Source organism: Diprion similis, chromosome 1 (assembly GCF_021155765.1).
Source record: "Diprion similis isolate iyDipSimi1 chromosome 1, iyDipSimi1.1, whole genome shotgun sequence".
Classification (NCBI taxonomy): Eukaryota; Metazoa; Arthropoda; class Insecta; order Hymenoptera; family Diprionidae; genus Diprion; species Diprion similis.
The window spans coordinates 12296184-12317111 of NC_060105.1; the positions used below are offsets into that span (position 1 = coordinate 12296184).

General features: G+C 35.2%; 1 protein-coding gene across 1 annotated transcript in view; it reads right to left on the reverse strand.

The window, feature by feature from the left end:
- Window positions 1-20928, reverse strand: part of LOC124406706 (dipeptidase 1) — a 121490-nt gene that overhangs the window by 46748 nt on the left and 53814 nt on the right. The window contains exon 5 of the mRNA XM_046882276.1: window positions 14562-14631. Within this exon, the coding sequence (XP_046738232.1) occupies window positions 14562-14631 (70 nt within the window). The remainder of the gene's footprint in view (window positions 1-14561; window positions 14632-20928) is intronic.

A 20928-nucleotide genomic window follows, 5' to 3' on the forward strand; every position in this document is an offset into this window, starting at 1 on the left:
CTTGTTTGGTACGATGAATAGCACAAGATTGTATTTAACAGTTTGCACCATATCGTTTTTCCTGCTTCATTTGTGATTATCTTATCTCTTACATAACATCAACAATTTTATTACCCGTCACCTCCATTATTTATCAATGCAGCGCGAAGTGATGAATTCCAAGAAAGAGACTCACAATAGCTTAAAAGATTGCGAACATTTGCACAAGGAAATTCGGTGATAAGTGTTTCATTTCAGGTGGAACACATGAAAAAACTGGAATAAAGTAATGGTCAAGGGTCTTGTGCTCGCAAAAAATTAGGATAATTGAAAAGATTGCCCAAAAAACCGGATATGCAAATTCTTTTTTTAACAATTTCAAAGAGCCTCATTCTTTTCTGCCCCTGAACTCTGATCTCCAGACAACAAATCCACGATACATGCGTGATAACATTCATTTGACAATTTACAGTCTCGCGATCTCTGCAAACCCAGTTGGACTACAAATTTCCCCGAACACAATTGGAGACAAGCATGTTCGCCTTGGATGGAGATAACTCAATAGGGTGACCGAAATATCAACATGGGACACTCGGTTAGTGATAGCATAACCAGGCAAACTTACTTCCAGAACCTCGCTACACGCTCGCGTCTCTTGAAACCATCCACCGGACAGTTTACTTTGATTGATACAAGTAGAACGCTTGGCTGCTGCCACTGGCTTCAGTTGTAGCTTCGAGAACGGATGACTTTACTTCGAAACTAACCCCCGCCTCTAAGCCTAATTCCAAGAGGATCCACCACCTAATTAGCCGGAAAGTTTGGAGCCAAGAGATCCACAGGCCAATAATACCCGATCCCAGGGGGCATCTGTAGTATACGTTTGAGCTTAGTGCTTTCAGGTTCACATGTTATGACATATTCACTTGAAGGATTACGGCTGCGGAAGCAATGTGTTGAGATAATTGAGCAGAAATTACATTTAGAATAAGATCTACGACTCCATGTGACGATCATTCCCGTTCAGGAGGATACTCTTCACGTGCTCTTGGTCTCAATCCATTCGGAATACCTTTAATTTCTTTCGAGAAATCATGAAAAATAACCTGCAGAGAACTATTTAGAATAGTTTGGGAGCAAAAATAAGCAGCTTAGGCAAAATTTTTAGGTCGGTAAAATTTTCCTGAGCTTTGGAATGGTCGAAAAAATATTTGCTTTCATGTTATATCCATCCATGTCAATGTACACGTACTCCATTATTCAATGACTTCACTCACACTGAAATACGTTTTTGAATCCCACACAATTCAAAATTTCAAACTCTTGCTATATGCATGAAAAATATGGTACACCCCTTTGGGAAAGGAGAGGATAGCCTGGCCTTATGTAGTTCGAACACTGGCAACGAAGAGCCTGGAGCATGGGCTTGGTTATCCTGAAAAGGGGGCGTCAATTCACATAAAGAGTGTAGGATTTTGTGTGGGTACTAAAAGAGAAAAGGTAGTGAAAATGAGGTGAATGATCCGGACGGAACGGTTCATTTGACTTGTTTGCTGCCACTGCTGTTACTGCGTGATGTCAAGCGAGGAATGACCGCGGACCACCTCGTCTCCTTGCTTTTATGTTGGTTGGGCGCACAGCGGCTGACGGTAGTTGACATTTGGAGCAGTCAGTTGTGCTCTCAGACCAACTGCTGGGTCCTTGGGTAATGGTGTGCTGTGATTCGATCGCCAGTAGCAGCGAGAACTGCGAGAACACAAGAAGAGTTTTCTGTAAAAACAACCAATTTTTTTCTCTTGCCCAACGAAATCCTACTAAACGTGAAATATTTCAGGGTGTCAAGTCCAACTAATCCAAAAATTCTATATTTATCCAACTAAACAACCCTAAGTACTGATATAGGAGTCCGAATGATGATCTCTTGTGCACTGATGTTTATGAAATGGCTTCCACAATTATCGACCTAAAGTTTAATGTTCAACATAAAATGGATCAAGGAAAAACTGTGAACATCGGTTACATTGACATATATGTATAATAAACACACTTGGAAATGGGTGTGCAGAAATGGTCGTGTAGAATCCAAAAAGGGTTTGGAATTTAACGCGGTACAAAGTTGTGCAGACTGCTTGAGGCAATTAATACCGAATTGGAATTGAATAGAATTTCGAGAGGAGTAGTCCCCGAAAGGACTAATCAAAGCCAAAATGTGTCAAGTGAGAAGTTACGCAGGCAGCAGGCAACCTATTTGGCAATTGTTTCATCAATTGAAGCCGCGAAAATCAATGTCCCTACATTTCATTTAAGCTCTCGTAAGCTTGAATGGTGGTGAGAGAACAAGCATGAAAGGGGGGAGACGGAAGAACGAGGAAGCATACGTATGGTACTAGTCGATGGAAAATTTCTGCAGGGATGCTTAATTCGCGTTAACGGATTTCCTTTGCAGCGACATGGTCTGTGGTGAATGGGTGCACTGATGTTTTAGATTCAAGTCTTTGCTCCCAGGTTAGAAGTTTAACCACGCGTTCAAATTCACGTCTGAACACACACGGCCAAAAGTTTCACCCGGATCTGCACTCGGTCTGATGATTCGTTATAGGAAAAGTTTTACCGAAGGGAGGCCATCGGAGGAAATAAACGTTTCACTAGTTTCGAAAAGGATTGTATTACTGGGACGATTCCGACGTACTTAAACCGATTTTGTCAACAGTATGATTTACAATTTAGTTTATACTCAAGTCACGATATTTTCTCAGAAAAGATTTCATTCGAAGTACCCATGGCGTATGAAACTATGTACAAGTAACCGTGACTATGCCTATTTAATAACTGAAATACTCCATTTTTTTAGGTTATGAAATTTCGACGACATCGTCGGTTGATTGAGGTTGACAATTCGAAACCCTTTTCCTTGAAAATTAAAATATAGTGGCAGTAGAGTCAGTCGATGGCTGCTATGATCCCCTTACGTGTACACCACTACCAATCAAGAGCTTATCTCCATAAAATTCAAGTGCTGAACTCGATGTATGTACTTGCTATGGAATAACCTGGATGTTTCATTTCAAATGCTTACCCCAAAGTGCTCGAGCAAAAATTTGCGCGCTAGTTGGTTTGAAACTTGACATTAAATTGAAAGGATTCGGTCGTTTGAAATTTTCAACGACAGTTGTGGGATACCTTCCAACGGTCAAACATGCAAAAAAAATTTTTAATCTTGCTACTCAGTGCCGGTCGATGGGCAATCAAGTCAAATTTTTATAGCATCAGTCATGGTAATCAATGACCAACTGAATCAATTCCATTTGAAATGGTACAGCGTTTTTAGTGTTATTCCCTGATATGGTTACGCATGATATGTATCAAAAATGTACTTTGCAATAATTATTAACTACAACTCTACATTTTTTCTGCAGAGTCTGAAGTGAATTGGAGACCAGCGTGAAGGAATCACAAGGTTTTGTAGCTGGAATGCAGTATAAACAGTTCCGTTAGGGGTCTTGACTTTCTAATCCTACGGTACTGGTCCAATTGACAAGTGTGACCTTACCAATTCGGGTTACCTCGCGGAATTCAACAACATGGCTTGATATTTGCTTTACAAGGTTTGCAGAAACCTTCGCCAGAAGAGTGAGGGAAAGTCGTCCATTTTCAGGCATTTTCTCGTTTTCGTCAAACTATACAGATGAATAGCTACTTCCTTGAATGATAAGCTGAACCCTCTTGTACGTTACGAATCGTTACATGATATTTTTTTTCAAAGTCTGGTTTGTATTACATTTTCACATAATTAGTAAGTTCAAAGTGTGATCTATTAGTTGTATATATATAATATTTTTTGAACAACCGAACGTTGCTGGGTTCACTTTAACGGTTGGATGACCTGTTTTGAAATCAGGAGGAGTAAGGTACCTACAGATGTTATTGCAGAAACGGATGCTGGAGTAAAATTTGTTGGAACTCCTTGTGGCACCACTTGAAACTTACAGGGGAGTGTTCCTGATTTTTATTGGAGTGCCAAAGTATGTCGTCGTTTTTCAGAAAGGCCAGTCACCCGAGGCTAAATGTACGACTTCTGGCCAACAGATCGCTCCCCCAGTCACCGGATCTTTAGAAAATATGAAATTAGCATTCAGGGACACCACCTGATATATACCTTTACTTTATACATGAGTAAATGTTTGTTCAGATCAACTAAGGAAATATGTTTGAATGGCAGTGTGAAAAATGTCGTCACGAGCTGCAAAACCAATGCTTCGTAATACTGCGAACAGCTTTACAAAAATTTTCATGCTAAAAAAATTTCGATTAAATCTATGAATAAGCTGAAAAAAATAAGCTAATATGAATAATCAGAATCACAATTTTCTTATCCACGCACATTACGATCACGGGCATAAAGGAGAAAGATAGAAAATTAAAGTATAACGTAAGAGCTTAAAGCTCTGCTCAAGGGTCTTGAATTCGAAATGGTTATCAGTATGTGTTTTTTTTTTTTTGTATTTTCCAAGTATCGCTGTGATTTACGCCGTTATCTTGGCGCTCGGCATCTTTGCTTTAAACACGCTGACTGGAACAAAATATCGCGTTTCGCGAAGTCGTAAGAAATTCTGCTCTCAGGGGTGAAGATTTATTTAGCTATATGCGTACGTATATATATATATGTATATGTGTGTGTGTGTGTATGTGTGTGTGTGTGGGTAAGTGAATAGAATATGTATGTATGCTGTACGTATGTAGGTGGCGAAGGAGTTGAAAATTAATCTGGTCATTGTCTGTAACGAATTGTGATTCCAGTCGTGAAATGAGACGCTCCCACCCTCGTGGGGGATGATAATTTATTTAATTTACGTGATGCTCGTGTTTACTGGTATATTATTCAATTTATATATTTCGTGAGATAAGCCTTCCATTTTTTATCAAGTTTTGACGTGGAATAATCCGATGGCTTAATAGGTGACTCAATTTCATTGAAATGAGTGCCTCGCCTGCGGTGAAAATTATGATAAACCAAATTAAGGAGTGTACATCCTGATTGGATTCAGTGTAACTGTATATGTATGCAAATACTCCTCACGTTAAGGCTCTTAATAATAATTTTCCAATGAGCTGTATTAATCATGGAATCTGCAATTTCTCAGACTCACCGAGCAGGTAGACGTTATTTCCTAAAATTAACGTACCGAGGAATCCATAATTTCACACAGAAACCTGCGTCGAATAGATGATATTATTGGTATAGTGAACTTCCGGTGTTGTGACAAGTAAGAATTAATATTTAATACACTGCTAGCATTGAACATAATCACCCAAGTCAGACCACAATTTTGTGGAAGCCTAAGGCTGTGGGAAATAAAAAAAAAAAAAAAAAAAAAAAACTACAAATAAAGCAGAAAATATCGAATAGAGGGAAAAACTAATAGGAAAAGAATATATATTCGGGTGAGACGAAAGGGGCGTTGGGTAGAAACTACGCGGGCGTGAAATGCGAATTGATTTCCTCTCACTTCCAGGATTATTTTCAGCACCAAAAGTCGGTTAGTTCACCGCAGTGGTATCGAATTTTGATTCCATCCGGCGGTATTTATTTTTGGTATAACCACGTGGTCTGGCAATTTTCTATCTCAAAATGCCTGCAACGAACTGATGTGCCTGTAGGCGTATTATAAATATTGAGATAACAGCTGAAAAGCAATATTTGAATGACGACGAACCGTCTCGACGTCTTAACTGATATTTCTACGTGTCAATATTCAAGTACCTGTTCCTGTTCCAAAAGTATTCACAACGTCTTTGAATGATCAACTTTTGTTCATTGAAGATCATCGATGACGTGAATCAGTTTTGATCGAAGAGTTTGACTTTTCTTACGTACCTGATATAAAAAATTCAGACACTTTGGTTGTTGATTTAAAGAAGGAAAAAAGCATGTCCTGTGAAATTCAACTTCTAAAAAGGATGGCGCTTTTTCCTGAAAATCCGACCACGATTTTTCACCACCCCATCGTGGAACATCGCACTTTAACGTCTACAACAAACTCGCAGAGCAACCAATCTAAACACCCTGCCAGATTCACGTTCGAGTGCTCTATTGCTAACACTTCAAAGTGCAATATCTTGCTGCAGGAAAAGCAGAAACCGATCTATGACGACTCGTTAAATCGGTTTCGACTCAGGCTAGGATTGAATCCTGTCCATATCACGTATCGCTGATCGCGTGTCAATTTGCTGGAATGTATTTAATTGTCAATGTAAAATACAAATTGAACAAAAAATCATTCTATTATTTTATTAAAAACAAATCAATATTACTCGGCACTTTATATCAATGCGACATGTTTCAAATACGTATAATCGCTGCTAGTCGATGAGAGAATGGATATACCTTTTAAGTCTGGGTACACATTAGGGTGTTTCAGAAAAAAATAATTAGCGATAAAAAGTTTGTTTAAGTTAAAAGAAAGTTTTACGTTACGTGGAAGATTGCACTCAGTTTATTTTTCTCTTTTATCCATTTTTTTGATCTAAAAAAACTTTTTACAGGATGCCATGGAAGAAAATCGTGAATTATTTTCATCCGAAACACTCTATAGACCAAAAGGTTTCTAAAGCTACTGAAATCGCATCGATATTTTGAAATATCAGACCTGATACTCTCATCTTTCATAAAATCTTCTGAACTATAATTTTCAAATCCAATAGAGGATAGAAAAACCGATCGTTAATATGATTGAATACAATATTAATAGATATTGAAAAATGAAACGATATTGAAGTCGATTACAAGAAAGTTGTTTACAGGCACCTGAAATAAATTGAATTCTGTCGAATTTCGACCCGCCTGATCGAGTAAAGACGTGAAAATTGAAATGAAGTTGTTTCTGGGCATCCGCAGATCGAACGAATGCATTTTTATGCATTTCGTTACAACCAACGTCTACGCCTTAGAAAAATTAAGAAACTGATCGAAATCCGAGATATAAATTCACTTTCCTTTATCCGAAGCTCAATTTCATATCTGGGATAAATTATTTCAAAAAACATTCTTCTTTAGAATTATAAATTATTTCGACGTATTTTTCTCGCACTCTGTTTATATCCTCCCCTCCATTTGCTTGGGACTCGACGATATCATCGTGATAAATACCTCGATTAAGTGGCACGAATCATCATCCTTTGAATCTAAGCAAGCATACAGAAAGATGAAGAAACTCAGGCAAAGAATATCGGAAGGAATCCTACACCGAGGCTTTTTCTGAAGCTAGAGGCTTTTAGCAATCAGCAATAATTTTCTTCTTGTTTTTTTTTTTTTCTCCTCCTCCTTTATCAGAAGATTAAGAAGTCTTTCTTACAGACTCGATTGCTTCGTTTCTCCAACTAAAATTATTTGCTTTTCAACTCAGGAACGACGATGATGAATTTTAAACTTTAAAATTTATTTATACATGACCTAAAAATCACTGTGAAAAAATATATGAAGGTATACGATGCGGATAAAAGACGGTAGAATCCAAAGAAGAGAACAAACAATGGTCAGCAGGATAAGTGAATCTTCTGTGAACGCGAATGTGTTTTCACAGTACAATCGTAAGCTGGTATTATTATTAACATCGTACAATTCTGAGCAAGCTTCGGATGGTTGGAGTTGAACAAAAAGCTCCTGCAACGATCAGTTTGTAAAGCGTAAAACATTTTCGCTTTTTATCCATAAGAGAAACTCGGGTTCTTGTCTTTACTTTTCTCTTTTCCTGCATTCTTGCTGCTTTTTTTTCTCTCTGCTCACTTCTTGCTTTTCCCTCACGTTTTATGGTGTTGGTTGTCGTGTTTTATTTGCCGGCTGGAAGATATTTCCGCAATCGCCACCGCCGCTCTTTCCTTGCTGTAAAAATTTTGACTACCTCCATGTTATTCTTTAAGATCCATTTAATTGCTCGCTGCTAAAATATACTCGCAATATCAGGACTCCAAGATCGTATAACAAGGGGTTTCACTTACCGAATCCATCATCATCAAATGTTTCCTTGGCGATGTGATTTTTTTTTTTTTTTTTTTTTTTTTTTTATTTGTTCGTTTTTTTCTACTACAATCATGCATTATATCTCGTTGGAACTGTATTCACGCTGGCAGAACTTTGCTTTCATTAACCGAATGACAAAATCAGACCAGATAACAACTGACGGCTGACGTTATGAAACTGTGAAAATGGCTGACTGATCAAAATTGTAATTATGTTCTGATCCCCTTAGAAAGTGTATTAAAATTCATAATTTCATCGGTTCAGCATTTTTTATGTAGCGAACAACGTAGCTCCGAAGACATTGGCATCAAATAAAAAATCAACAAACAATTTGTTGATAATCATTCCTAGGGAAGTTGATTCATTCGTAATCATCATTATTGGCACAATGAAAATTGATGGAGATTTTTTAAAACAGTTTTTCCGTTTCCAAACTTGTGGTTCGAGTTTTGATACCAATAGATCCTTGACGAGTAAAATAATAAAACTATCACAGAAGAGAGATTTCAGACTGCAACACAAGCAAATCGTTAGTCAAAATTTAGTGAAAATTTTCTGAAAAGTATGACAAAAAATGTAGTGAAAATAAGTTCATAAAAAATTTCAACGTTTGAAATAATAAAATTGAAAATTATTTCTTAAGAGATCGAAAATTCGAAGATCACACATCGATTGCGGTCACTACTTGTTCCTCTGAATTCCACGTGAATAGGTTTAGGATTTCGACAAATTTTCATCTCGTTACTCAGAGTAGCCACCGTTGTAATGTTAAATGTATCGTGATCAAAGAGTACGCACGCTTTGGCATGGAATCGCTTTGATTTCATTACCTCTGATTGAAATGGGAAAGTTGAAATACTTTGCGAAACAATGCCACAGAGTTTACGAGTATTTCTGTAAACATGGGCTGTCCCTGATAAATTTGAACAACGTATAGATAGTCCGTGGGTTCGAACCACAATAGAGCCATTTGCAATACGAGGATCGGCTATATGGTCCATGGTTGATTGTAGAATCAACCTGTTACGGTATGTTGTTTTGGAAAAGTTTATATTCAATTTAACATACGTCTGGTGTGCCGCGTAAATTTTGCCTCAGTACCGAGTTTCCCCGCCAATTTTTATCCGAGCTTGATTGATAAAATTTTCAATCAATGGTCGATTGAACTCATTATTTATTAAACTGTCAGAGAATATTTGAGATTGAACATCATTTGTCCAAGTCGTCCGTGACGTGAGAAGAATTTTTATTAATCACTTCTTCTGATTACTGCGGTTATTTCAAACCTGATATAATAATTACGTTCCAATAAGCCCATCAATTCCATTTTATCGATTTCGAATTTCTCAACTTGATTAATATTGCTCATTCAGTGTATCGGAATTTCAATAATGGCGCTTATAGGCCTTAAAAAGAGTTATGGATTTTACGAACTTCGGTAGCGCAGTGGAATCGTCTCATAACGAAGCTGCTGGCACTTTTATCGCAGCCAACGGTTCATCAGAACCTTGTAATTTCAATTAATTCACAATCATATAATCTAATAACCGTTAACTTACTTAATTTCGCACGATCGACACGGATATTGTAATTATTGTTTTATAGTCGTAATTCTTCGCATGTTTGATTCGTTTGATACGCGATTGCTTGATTAAGCAATTCATCTCACTGTTTATGCCGAAATCTAAATATTGTGAAAATCTGTAATTTTGGTTATCGTTTCACCGAGTGAATTGTCATTGTGTTGTTTATTCATGATTAATCCAGTGATTAATAAACTAGAGTAGTAATCAAACTAAACCATAACCCAATTTTTAAGGGGTCTACACAACTACCAAACAAAAAAAGGGTTTTGCAAGAAAAGTACACAACTTTTTCGAAAAATAGCCGTAATTTTGTTAATTTTGCAAATATCAAAAATCGTATGATTCGTTCCAATGCCATTAACATGCCGAATCTAAAACCGTTAAATTATTTGGTTTCAGGTTAACCATCTTCGAGAAATCTTCAGCACTGCTGACCTACCTTTTTTTTTTAAACTGATTTTCAACTACGATTTTCGTGTATAAAAAATGATTAAAATCGATACAAACATTTTTTTTAATTTATATAATTCGCAAGTGTATTTATTAAGTCTAACAAAACCCATATCAATATTTACAGTCAAAACTTATACTAAAAATTCTTAACAAAAACCCTTTTTTTTTGGTCGTTATTTGGTAGACCCCTTAAGGTACAACAAATCACTTGAATGCAGTAATAATTTTTCTATAGAAACGATTCTCAGAAAAATGGTTCTCTTCCTTTTTGATATTGGGAAAATACTGTAACAAATTATCGTAAAAACGACGTGGAGATAACGAGGCGAAGCTTTTGATAAATGCTTACGTCTGTTAGACCGGCGACGAACCTATTCCTATAAATATGAGCACTCTGGTTAATGATGAAGGTTTTTTGAAGCAAAGAATAGTCTCATACCAGAGCTGAAAAGCGTCTAACTGCCTAATCGGTATTTTCCATCACTGATCGCAATATCTGCGTAGCTTACGAAGCGATTATTTCCATGCATTTATTTTTGTGAGAAATCCCTTGAATAAATGAATCACATCCAGCAATAAAGCTCCAACGTTTTTCGAGTTCTCCAAGTGCATTATGGGAACCATAACTGATATATTGGAAATCTGTGCTGCGAGTAATTCTTAACAGATGTATATAATAAAATAAATTCTCATATCATACAAATTACTGTTTAACAAATTCGTAATACCTACCGGAAAACATGAAGATTCAAAGTTTTTTTTTTCTATCAAATGACATTATTTTCACTGCGGAATTATTTCGTAACTGTACATCCAAAGACTGATACATGGAAGATTGAAAAAATGTGCTTGAAAAAAAAAAAAAAAACTTTAGAATTATTTATTTCTGTTTTAACTGAAAGGTCAAAAAAATAAGCAAAGGACGTGTATTATAATCTTTTTTCTCGCCAAACGAAAAAAAGGCTGTTTTTTCAGCTAAAAACTTAAAAACAAAAGGGCGTAAACACCTTCGACACGCCTTTTTGCCGGTAAAGAATTTTTCTAGTAACACCGAAAGGGCGTATTCAAAATAAAAAAAAAATAAATAAAAAACAAAATATAATTATTTGCCTGCTACGTCTTTCTGGCATTAACTTTGTCGGAAAAACCATGTCGATTAACGCAAAAATTAGGGCATATCCGTCAAAAGTATTAAAATATCTTATATTTTTCGATGATTAAATATTTTTGGTAGGGCAACCCTTTTGGAAACAATTTATACAATTTTTTTTAATAATTAGGGCCTTATCTTCGGCATCCAGGCCCTCCTTTCTCTTATTATTTTTTACTCTTTCATGTCGACATTTTCTTCCGTTTCAAAGGTGTCCTTGTCGAATGACGAAAAAAACAATTCACACCCCTTTGTCTTTAATAATTGCAAAAGGGTCGCTAAACGTGTCGCTAACACCCTTCATTTCAATATTCACGCGATATTTGTCTCGAAAATTTTCTGGACAACGTTTGATAAAAATCAGCGATCTTTTTTTTTTCACATCTTCTTATAATCATAAAGTTTCATACAACTGTTTATTAAATAATAACCAAATTTTACTGCGAATCTATGTGTAAAATCGAAATCAAATTTCACGCTTTCTCACACCTCATATTTAAAAAAAAATTTCTCTCTCGTTTTTGCTAAGAAAATCCTTTTCATCCATTATTTCTGTCCGCTAATTAGCATTGATTTTTTTTTAGCTGTACCTCCTAAAAGCTTTTCTGTTTCAAAATTACGTAACCTACCAGAACTCTCAGCCACTTACGGACATATTTAAGTTCTATCGTTGCCAAAGCTCAATTTTCGGTCTGCTTAATTTTAACTCACTTTCCACCCACGTTGAGGTATAGACCTTTCGTGAATCCTGTGAATCGAGAAACTTTTCTTTTATCTTAACCCTTTGAGTCACAGTAGTAAGTATTCTTACCACTTATTTTATATAAATTTTTTTATATATTTAGAAGATTTCTCAACACACTTTGAGATTTTTTCACATTTCAAAAAGTATACGTACTAACAGGTTTTCAATACTCGAGAGTAATTATTGCGATATAGTGTAAATTATTATCGATAGAAACAAATTGTTGAAAAAAAATTGTGAAAATTCAAGGAATTATTCATTTTCAAAAAAGTTATCCCAGCACACATGGACATATTTTACCTAAATTGTAAGTATTTGGGCTCACTAATTGCAAATCTGAAATCAAATTTAAAAAATTCAAGATGGTGGATACAATATAACGGACGAATACTTCAAATTCCATCGAATTTGGAGAAAAAATTCTGTCCACGGATTTTCGGGGTCGGGCTGATTACGAATTTGAAATCAGATTTTGAAAATTCAGCGGAGCGAATCCAATCAGCGACCCCGAAAAACCCTGAATAGAGTTTTTTGACCGTATTCGATCAAATTTGGAATTTCCATCTGCCATATTGGATCCAGAGTCTTTAATTTTTGAAATTTGATTTCAGATTTGTAATCAGAGACCCTAAAAACCACATCATACTATCCTGTTATAAAAATTGACTCAGCACAATAATGTGTGACGCAAAGGGTTAACCCAAAATCGAAGGCTCGAACAATCGAATATCGTATCTCAGGTCACTCAGGAAATCATGATCGAGCTTCTCTATTTCACAAATCGGCATGAATAAAGTAAAAACGGTTTAGCTGAGTAAAAAAGGCTAGACCCGCATATCGATTATCGCACAAATGAGAATCAGATCGGTTAGTCGTTCCTGGGTGATGCTGCAGAATCAGGTATACATGTGGACGCCGGATAAAATTCCCTCGAAAATCACGAGAATCTACGTGTCTGCGGAACAGCTTCGATGGATGTGAGGTACCGAGGGTAGGAGGGTGGAGGGTGGCCGATGCCGTTTTTGCAACCTCTTGCGTGACAGAATTGGGAAAAAGGAAAGCTGCGAATCATTTGCAGAGAGTCGAGAATCGTGCGGGTCTTGCAGGCGGAAGAGTGAACAGCTCGCTTCTATTTGCACAAGATTTTTCGTCCAGTTTCTCTCTTTTTCTTCACATTCTACATTTTGCGGTATACGGATTTCGGTGTCACTCTACAGGAGATGAATATCGATTCAGTCAGCTATTCTAGGGACTTCCCCCCCCCCCCCCCCCTTTGTATTTTATGTTGTCCCGTCGTTTCATCGTCGCTATGCACTTTGGCACACATAAAAGTATAAAAGTGAACATGAAGACTCATGTATTAAAAAAAAAAAAATTTGTATACGTTTTTTCTTATTCACATTGCGTAGTAGATTTATAAAAATATACAAAAAGTGTGTCTCGCGAAAATTACCATTTTTTTTTTTTATCCTAGACACAAATATGCTCTGTCGTCAAGATGAAATGTGAGAGCAGAAAGGCTCTTGGAAAAGCACAGACAGATATTTCTGTAATTTGTTCAGGATAAATGATGAAGAAATCTCATTAAATTCTGTAAGAATAATAAACGTGACTTTAATCTCTTCAACTACTCCATTCATTGTTATAATTCGATTCTGAACAAGCTTCACGCAGTACTTGATACGCTTGATTTTTAAAACTTTGATGTTTACGTGGTTCAAAAGCACCTTTCACCTTCGTACTAATTGTGGTCGTAACTTCCGAGGTCACGTAATAAATGTGGCAAAACGTGGATCGAACAGTGACGACAACTGGTAGGTATTATAAGGAAATTTTGAATGTAAAGTAAAAGTTTTCAAACCTGCATGACGAGTGGATATTCGGAACAGTCGATAATTATATCATAAATATTCATTTCTTGTTATTGATCGACATCGTTTGGGCTACATTCTTAATCACCGACACAAGATCAATGAGAATGGATGTTCATGTGAAAATTGATACTTTGTGTATTCCCCTGTTGTTACACTACCTTAATTATGTCCAATTAAGGAAATTTTCACCTTTTGAGGTTATAAATAATATTTGACCTAAAACAGCTTTCTGTATCTCGGTTAATTTAGAAAATATTGCACGCGGTAGTTACACGACGATTCAATATTAATTTCTGCTGCTTTAATCGAGACACGAAGCAACTCTAATCACACGACACTTCCGCGAAAACATATCAGGCTCATTAGCAGGTTTTGTAAAAGAAGATCAGGGGAAGTCGCATCGATCGAAAAGCTTACCATCAACCGGTAAAAAAAGGTATGATGAGGAGAGAGAAAGAAGTGACAGAAAAGTGTAAAAAAAAAAACAGTAAAAAGTAACATTTCGAAGCAGATGGGCGAATCACAATTTCTTCCGGATCTCTAGTTTGTAATTGAGTTTTTATGATTCCACACACGTGTTACCATGGAGAGATCTTCACAGTAGGTGTACAGCTTTAGGAACTTTCATCGAAATCACCAACTCGACCAGAGTCACGTTCATTCATGAAAATACCGAAGTCATTCGACATTGAGGGATACGCATATCCGCATCTTATGAACAAATGTAATACACTTCTGGGGATATTTTGTTACTTACCTTTCCGAAATTGGAGAGACCGCCGATATGAGGTACTTGCCCGGGTTCATCCACTGTACTGCAGTCTGCCCTACCGAACCAACATGTCAATAACTTTATAGTGATAGTATTACGTTACATAATATCATTATTAATTGATTATCATATTTCGTAGAATGTCATGAAGGGTGTGATGGAAATGATTACAATACTGTAGCCACGGAGGAGTTCTTGAAAATTTGGAAAGATTTCACTCGGAGTTGGATTGGTAAAAAATATGCTCAAAACGCATAACAATTCGACAGACACCATCGGAAATTAAAATGACCTGATGGTTTTTTTCAGTTTTTTTTTTTACTCATCAATCCTCGGGGAAAAAAGCTCTCAGAACCCTCAACTTAAGGGTAAATTCGTAGCGTCAATTTTTTTTCTAATTGGAATTTAGCATTATCTATGAGTTGGTGGTACGAATCTACCCCCAAATTCAGGTTTTTTTTGTAAGGGAAATCTTTGGATTTATTTCGTTTGGCAATTTGTCGTATAACATGCCTGACAATAGGTTGTGCTTGTACGATGTGGACAAACTTTTAGTATTAGAGAAGCCGGTTTCAATTCACACCTTCAGATATATTTTATTAATTGATATTTTATGGACACAAAGGAAAGATTTCTTGGCTTCACCAAATATATGGTAATTAAGGGTGGTGGAGGGACTTTTTTTTTCTTTAATTATATTTTCATAATTTTGTAAATTTTCAAAGCGGTCAGAGAGTTGAAGCTATTTTTTGATCAAGCATTTTCATTGTAGTTAATGATCGAAAACGAAAATTTCGACATATTTTTTTCGATTGAAAAATAATATTTTTGAGGAAAGTTACACTTTTTGACTAATTTTAACTCCAAAACTGCTTCATGAAGTACCGTGAAATGAGTTTCTGCTATGTGTTTTGACATACAGAATAACACAATATTTTTCTAAAAATATTGTCATACCTGCAAATAGACATAAAAAAGTATTTTCAACTGGAAAATTTTATATTTTTTCACGTTTGTCAGGATACCCGTATTTTTATTCATTTCCAACGTTTCATTCGGGATAATTTCAATGTGACAAGTCTATTTTCATTTGACTTTGTCTCTATTTTTAACATCTTATCCAAAATAATTTCAATGTAACAAAGCAATTTTCATTTGACTCCAATACCAGCTTAAGTCGTATACTTTGAAATGTGCAATTCAAATTAAATTTCCTACAAAAAGGGTCCTTGTAACAAAAATGTGGTAATACGACAGGCAAAATCAATATTTTAGAAAGTTTGATTCAGTAATCCTTAAAAAATTCGTACCACAAATCGGGGATCAATATCTCAAGAAATATCAAACTTAGCGATTAGGCTGAATAAACCTTTTTTGTAGAAAATTCAATTTCCTACAAATTCATCGTTAACATTTTTTCCGGTAAGTTTAGTCATTTATGAAATAACAGCGAAAAACCGAGAATTTCGGTTATAAATCAACTTTAGTAACTTGTACCAACTCACCAGTGTAAGTTACACTTACGTCGCACTTAGCAATTTTGTAGACTGCTCAATTCTGAGTAGATTGCGATCTGGTTCGATCTGATAGCACAAAATATCGCGCAGATATAGAATTTCGAAAAAAAAATCTCAATTTACGTGTATTTTAGATGGTAAATCTTTTCACACTAAGGGAAAGTACTTGATTTTGAATTTCTATTTCGACATGTTCGATAAAATTTTTGATCGGGAGTGAAAAAAAAAAAAAAATTTGTCGTCTCAAACAACGCACCCTAATATATAATATACGTATATATATAGTACCTACGAACGTTTTTTGCAGCAGGATCACTGAGTAATGTTTGAATTCGAAGAATGTGTCCTTCGGGGTTGGAAACAATATTGGGACACGACAGAGCTTGGAGAAATTGAGTTCTGTATGAATATTTCGTTTTTATAAACTAGTTTTATCACTTCTTACACCCCTACACACTCTCCATAAGCCATTGTCTCACATTTTCGAACGTTTATATTGCTGAATTATTCAATTGGAACTCGAATCGAATTTTTTGTCGAGACCATTGTTTTTTTTCCACTCCCAAGGGTGAAATATTTATCCGGAGTTATTGAAAAATTTTAAAACATGGATATGTGTATTTTCCCCTTGAAATATCCATAAAAAACTTGATTATTTCATTCGACGGCTTAAAGTTCCGAAATGCAAGATTCTGAAAATTCAAGTTACGATAGAAAAAAATTCTGAAAATTAAAATATATGGACATAGAAAATTTTATTAAAAAATTGGGTGTAAAAGATCAGAAAAACTGAAAATCAGAATGACCTGGTTTCCGAATGTAAAAATATAGAAAATCCAAAACACAGAGAGATCAAAGCGGTGAAGTTTCACCAAGTCAGAAATTCACAGTACTAAAAATTTTGGATCATTCGAAATTTTGATGTTTCAGATTTTTGAATGTTCTCATTTTCGCAGTTTCGGAACTTTGCACTTTCGGTATTTTGAGCATCGGGTTTCGGATCGTTCGAAACTCTGATCTTTCGTCAAAGTTTGATTTATTTTCCTCAAGTTTTGCGACCAAAAAATTAGAAATTTTGCGTCTTTGAAACTTTTAAAATTTGGAATTTCAACCCCGCCCAGAAAGACATACATTCACTTACAAGTATGTTCATACATCACTTTACTGTTTCCTCGCCCATACATTACACCCATACTTCGAATTCTCACAGAAAGTTGTGACCGCACCTTTACTAGGTAATCTTGAAATTTGTTCCCGAGTATAATTTCAATCTGGCTTATATTTCTTATTTTCTCATGCTTCTCGGAGATTCGAATAAATATGTTCTCGTATATATTTCACATTGGTGCAGTTTTTAAGTTACTTCGAGTTCGACGGGATGCGGCGTGTGAAGCTAACAAAGCTATCAAAACTTTTATCATCCGTAAAAGTACGCATATATCTTTGATATACGTACGTATATATCGTATCCCCTAGAGATTCACGTCTGCCTACAATCCAGCTCAATTAAATTATTTTGGATTCCATCTCACATTGGAATCCCCGGGATTGAAAATGTTGATCTGTGTGTCAAAAAAAAAAAAAAAAAAAAAAAAAAAAAAATACGTTTCATTCACTGATACAACTGCTAACTTCAAAAAAGAAGTATTCATGAATACTGCTGAAACCCTAAAAACTATCGGATTAGAAAAAGACATATTTTATTTCCAAAATTTTTATAACGAAAATCATGAACATGAACGTTCTACAAAAATTAACAACAGGTTACTGCACTGGGCTGCTTTTTTTCTAAATTGAAAATATTTCGGTACTGTATTTTATACATGTTTTTTGTCATTCGATTTGAGATAGAAATTCTGATCAAAACTTCCGATCCTACAAGTTTCATCTACGGAAGAAAAATTTAAAAAGTATCTTTTTATTATCTTAACGTCGAATAATTTGGAAGCCACCACGCATCATCATTTGAATTTTGATTATTGGGTGTTCAAGTGCACTGAGAAAAAAAATGAATGTGAAAACAATTTTTGGATTCCTCCGTCAAACTTGTGCCACGCCAAAGCAATGAATCGCAATCAACAACAAAACGTGTTTACAGCATTTCATTCATTCACAATTTTTCCCATCGGACTCCAAGTCCAAAAATCACTAGACTAACAACCAAGTAGGGAAGTCTGAGCTTTTAGAAGAAGAAAAAATACTATCGTTGAAATCAAAACGGCCTTGCAGATATGAAAACGATTTTTAAACTTTCCAACTCAATTTTTATGACTATTTATGAAGTCAAGTATATGTTAAAAAATTGACGAAATGAACAATTTATACCCTAAATGTTCGAAATTGAAAATATAAGATTCCAACTTGCGACCTTATACATTATGAATATCATATCTGTACATTTTTTTACAATCTATAATTATATTGCAAAAAAAAAAAAAAAAAAATCTTTTGTAGTCTACGATATTTACTAGTGATCATTCGCCTGGATCTGGTATAAAATTGTGTTTTTCTTTGAGCAATCCATTTTCGGTGCTCTCCCGGCACCCCTGAAGGTGTTTTTTCCGTGCGCCTTCGTGGACTGATACCGGGGCTCAACCTCCGATCTCGCATCTTAAAGAACAATTCTTCGCTCTTGTAAACGGGGAATCCCCAGCCTTAGCTCGGCAGCCACGCCTCGCCTCAAGAATGATCCGGTACAACGGCTTACCACAGATCGATGAAAATGGCTGCACGAACCTACCAGCCGAAAATCCGGGATTCGATCCGAAAGACTTTGACGTTCATTTTTTCAGACTTTACCGTTTATTATTTACAAAAAACGCTCAAAGGTTCATGCAGGACGTATTTTAATTCGATTCGAAAAAACTGATGACTGGTTTTACTGTGAATTATTTTTGAATTTAGAATTTTTTAAATCTAAATTATTACAGAATCTTCAATATATTTTCTTTCAACTTCCCTTTCACTCATAAAACCTGCTCAAAACTAAAGAAAAAAGTTGCTTGATGACATTTATTTTGAATTACAGACAGTAATCGATGTCGTAATTTTTTTTAAAATTTTTACGGGTTTCGTCTTCACGTTCAAAGATATTAAACTAACTTTTATAGTAAAAATAGTCATCAAGCAGCGTATATCATGGCGTTGACTATATATAGCCATATTTTTTTAAAATGGCTGAAATCGTCCTTACGTAATTAATGAATGGCCCCTAAGCATCTAATGAAAAAGTTTGTTATATTTTACGGATTATTGCACGGCCATAGTCATGGAAGTAAAAATTAAATATGAATTAAGTAAAATTGAGTTGAGAGAACTTTTATGAGTTAAGGTGAATTCTCGCGCAAGTTTTTGCTTTATTCTTGTGAAATTTGCATGACTGGCATAGATTTCTAGCTACACGAGAATTTCAAAAGCGTTATATTAATCACTCTGTCGCTTTTCGTTTTTCATTTTACCCCACTCGGTGAGATTCTCCTCCTCCTTCTCCTCCTACTCCTCTTGAATTTTTAACGCTAAGGTATATAACAATTTTATTATTAATTGAATTCAGGTTTAATTTCTCTCCCCCTAACCATTGGGTATTTCATCAAAGGCGCCTATAGAATTCTAACTGGCGACAAGCATACCTGACAAAAATTTTCTCAGCGATTTTACGCATCGTGAAAAAAGTAATGAGAAATTGCTAATAACGGAACGGTCGACTTCAGCGAAGAACATTGAAGCGATCACCGCTTATCGATTGACTGCAACGTTAGATTGCGACACGTTTTATTTTATGCCCTTTGTGTTTGGAGCGATAAAAGTATTCCGAAAATCTTCTCTCATAGAAATGTTCTTTCATCTCATAACAATTAAGAGTGGCTAACTTCACGCACCAGCATCTTCGGTAAAAAATAAGATTACAAATTCCAACAAGAAATTCTTTTCTTTAATGAATGTGAATAACCACGATGACCTCTAATAATTGTATTTTTACTACCAGCTGTGGCAAAATTTATAATAAATAAATTTTCAGATAAATTCTTTCATACATATCAAACGTTTCGAAAAAAAAAAATTTTCTATGATTTATTATTTCTTTTCAAATATTTTTTCAACTATTCAGGTTTTCAAAAATTTTCATTTTAAATTTAAAGAATTTTAAGTTAATGACAAGTTTCGTGTGAATTTCTGTAATATTATTTGCATTGAAAAGTAATTTAGTAACTGTTATTAATATATGATGCGACGGCTTTTGTAATATACTCTCCTAATTCCATCTTACTAAAACACACGTGTAAAGATATAATGAAAATTTCAAAACGTGTTGAAATATTCAAGTGAACCATACGATGAAAAATTGTGCGGCCCGTCAACTAACCCAACATTAACCCAAATGTGTGTGACTTTAATGAACTCAGAAGAGAGTTTTCCAGATTGTACTTCGTTTCATTTTTCTCCCCGGTGGAAAAAGTTTCTCGAAAAGAACGAAAATTCCACCTCATTTATATCGTGTTATACATTTATCGATATAAACACAGTATACGGTCTCTCGTTTTTAATTCCCTTACTTTTAATTTAATTTTACCTTTATTCAGGAAACCACCGTAACAGCTTCTTCACAAAGATATTTAATTTTTTCAACAATCATTCAATTTCCTTATTGGTCTTAGAAAAGCTAATTCTAATGTACACATTCACCATCGAATCCTTTCCTCGTAAAAAATTATCCTTATCACCTTATAATATTTTCATTATATCACGTGTTCGGTATTTTTTCGTTACCTAGTCAGAATAAAATTTTTCATCCAAATCAAAAATTAGTCACAAAGTGATAATAAATGGTACAATAT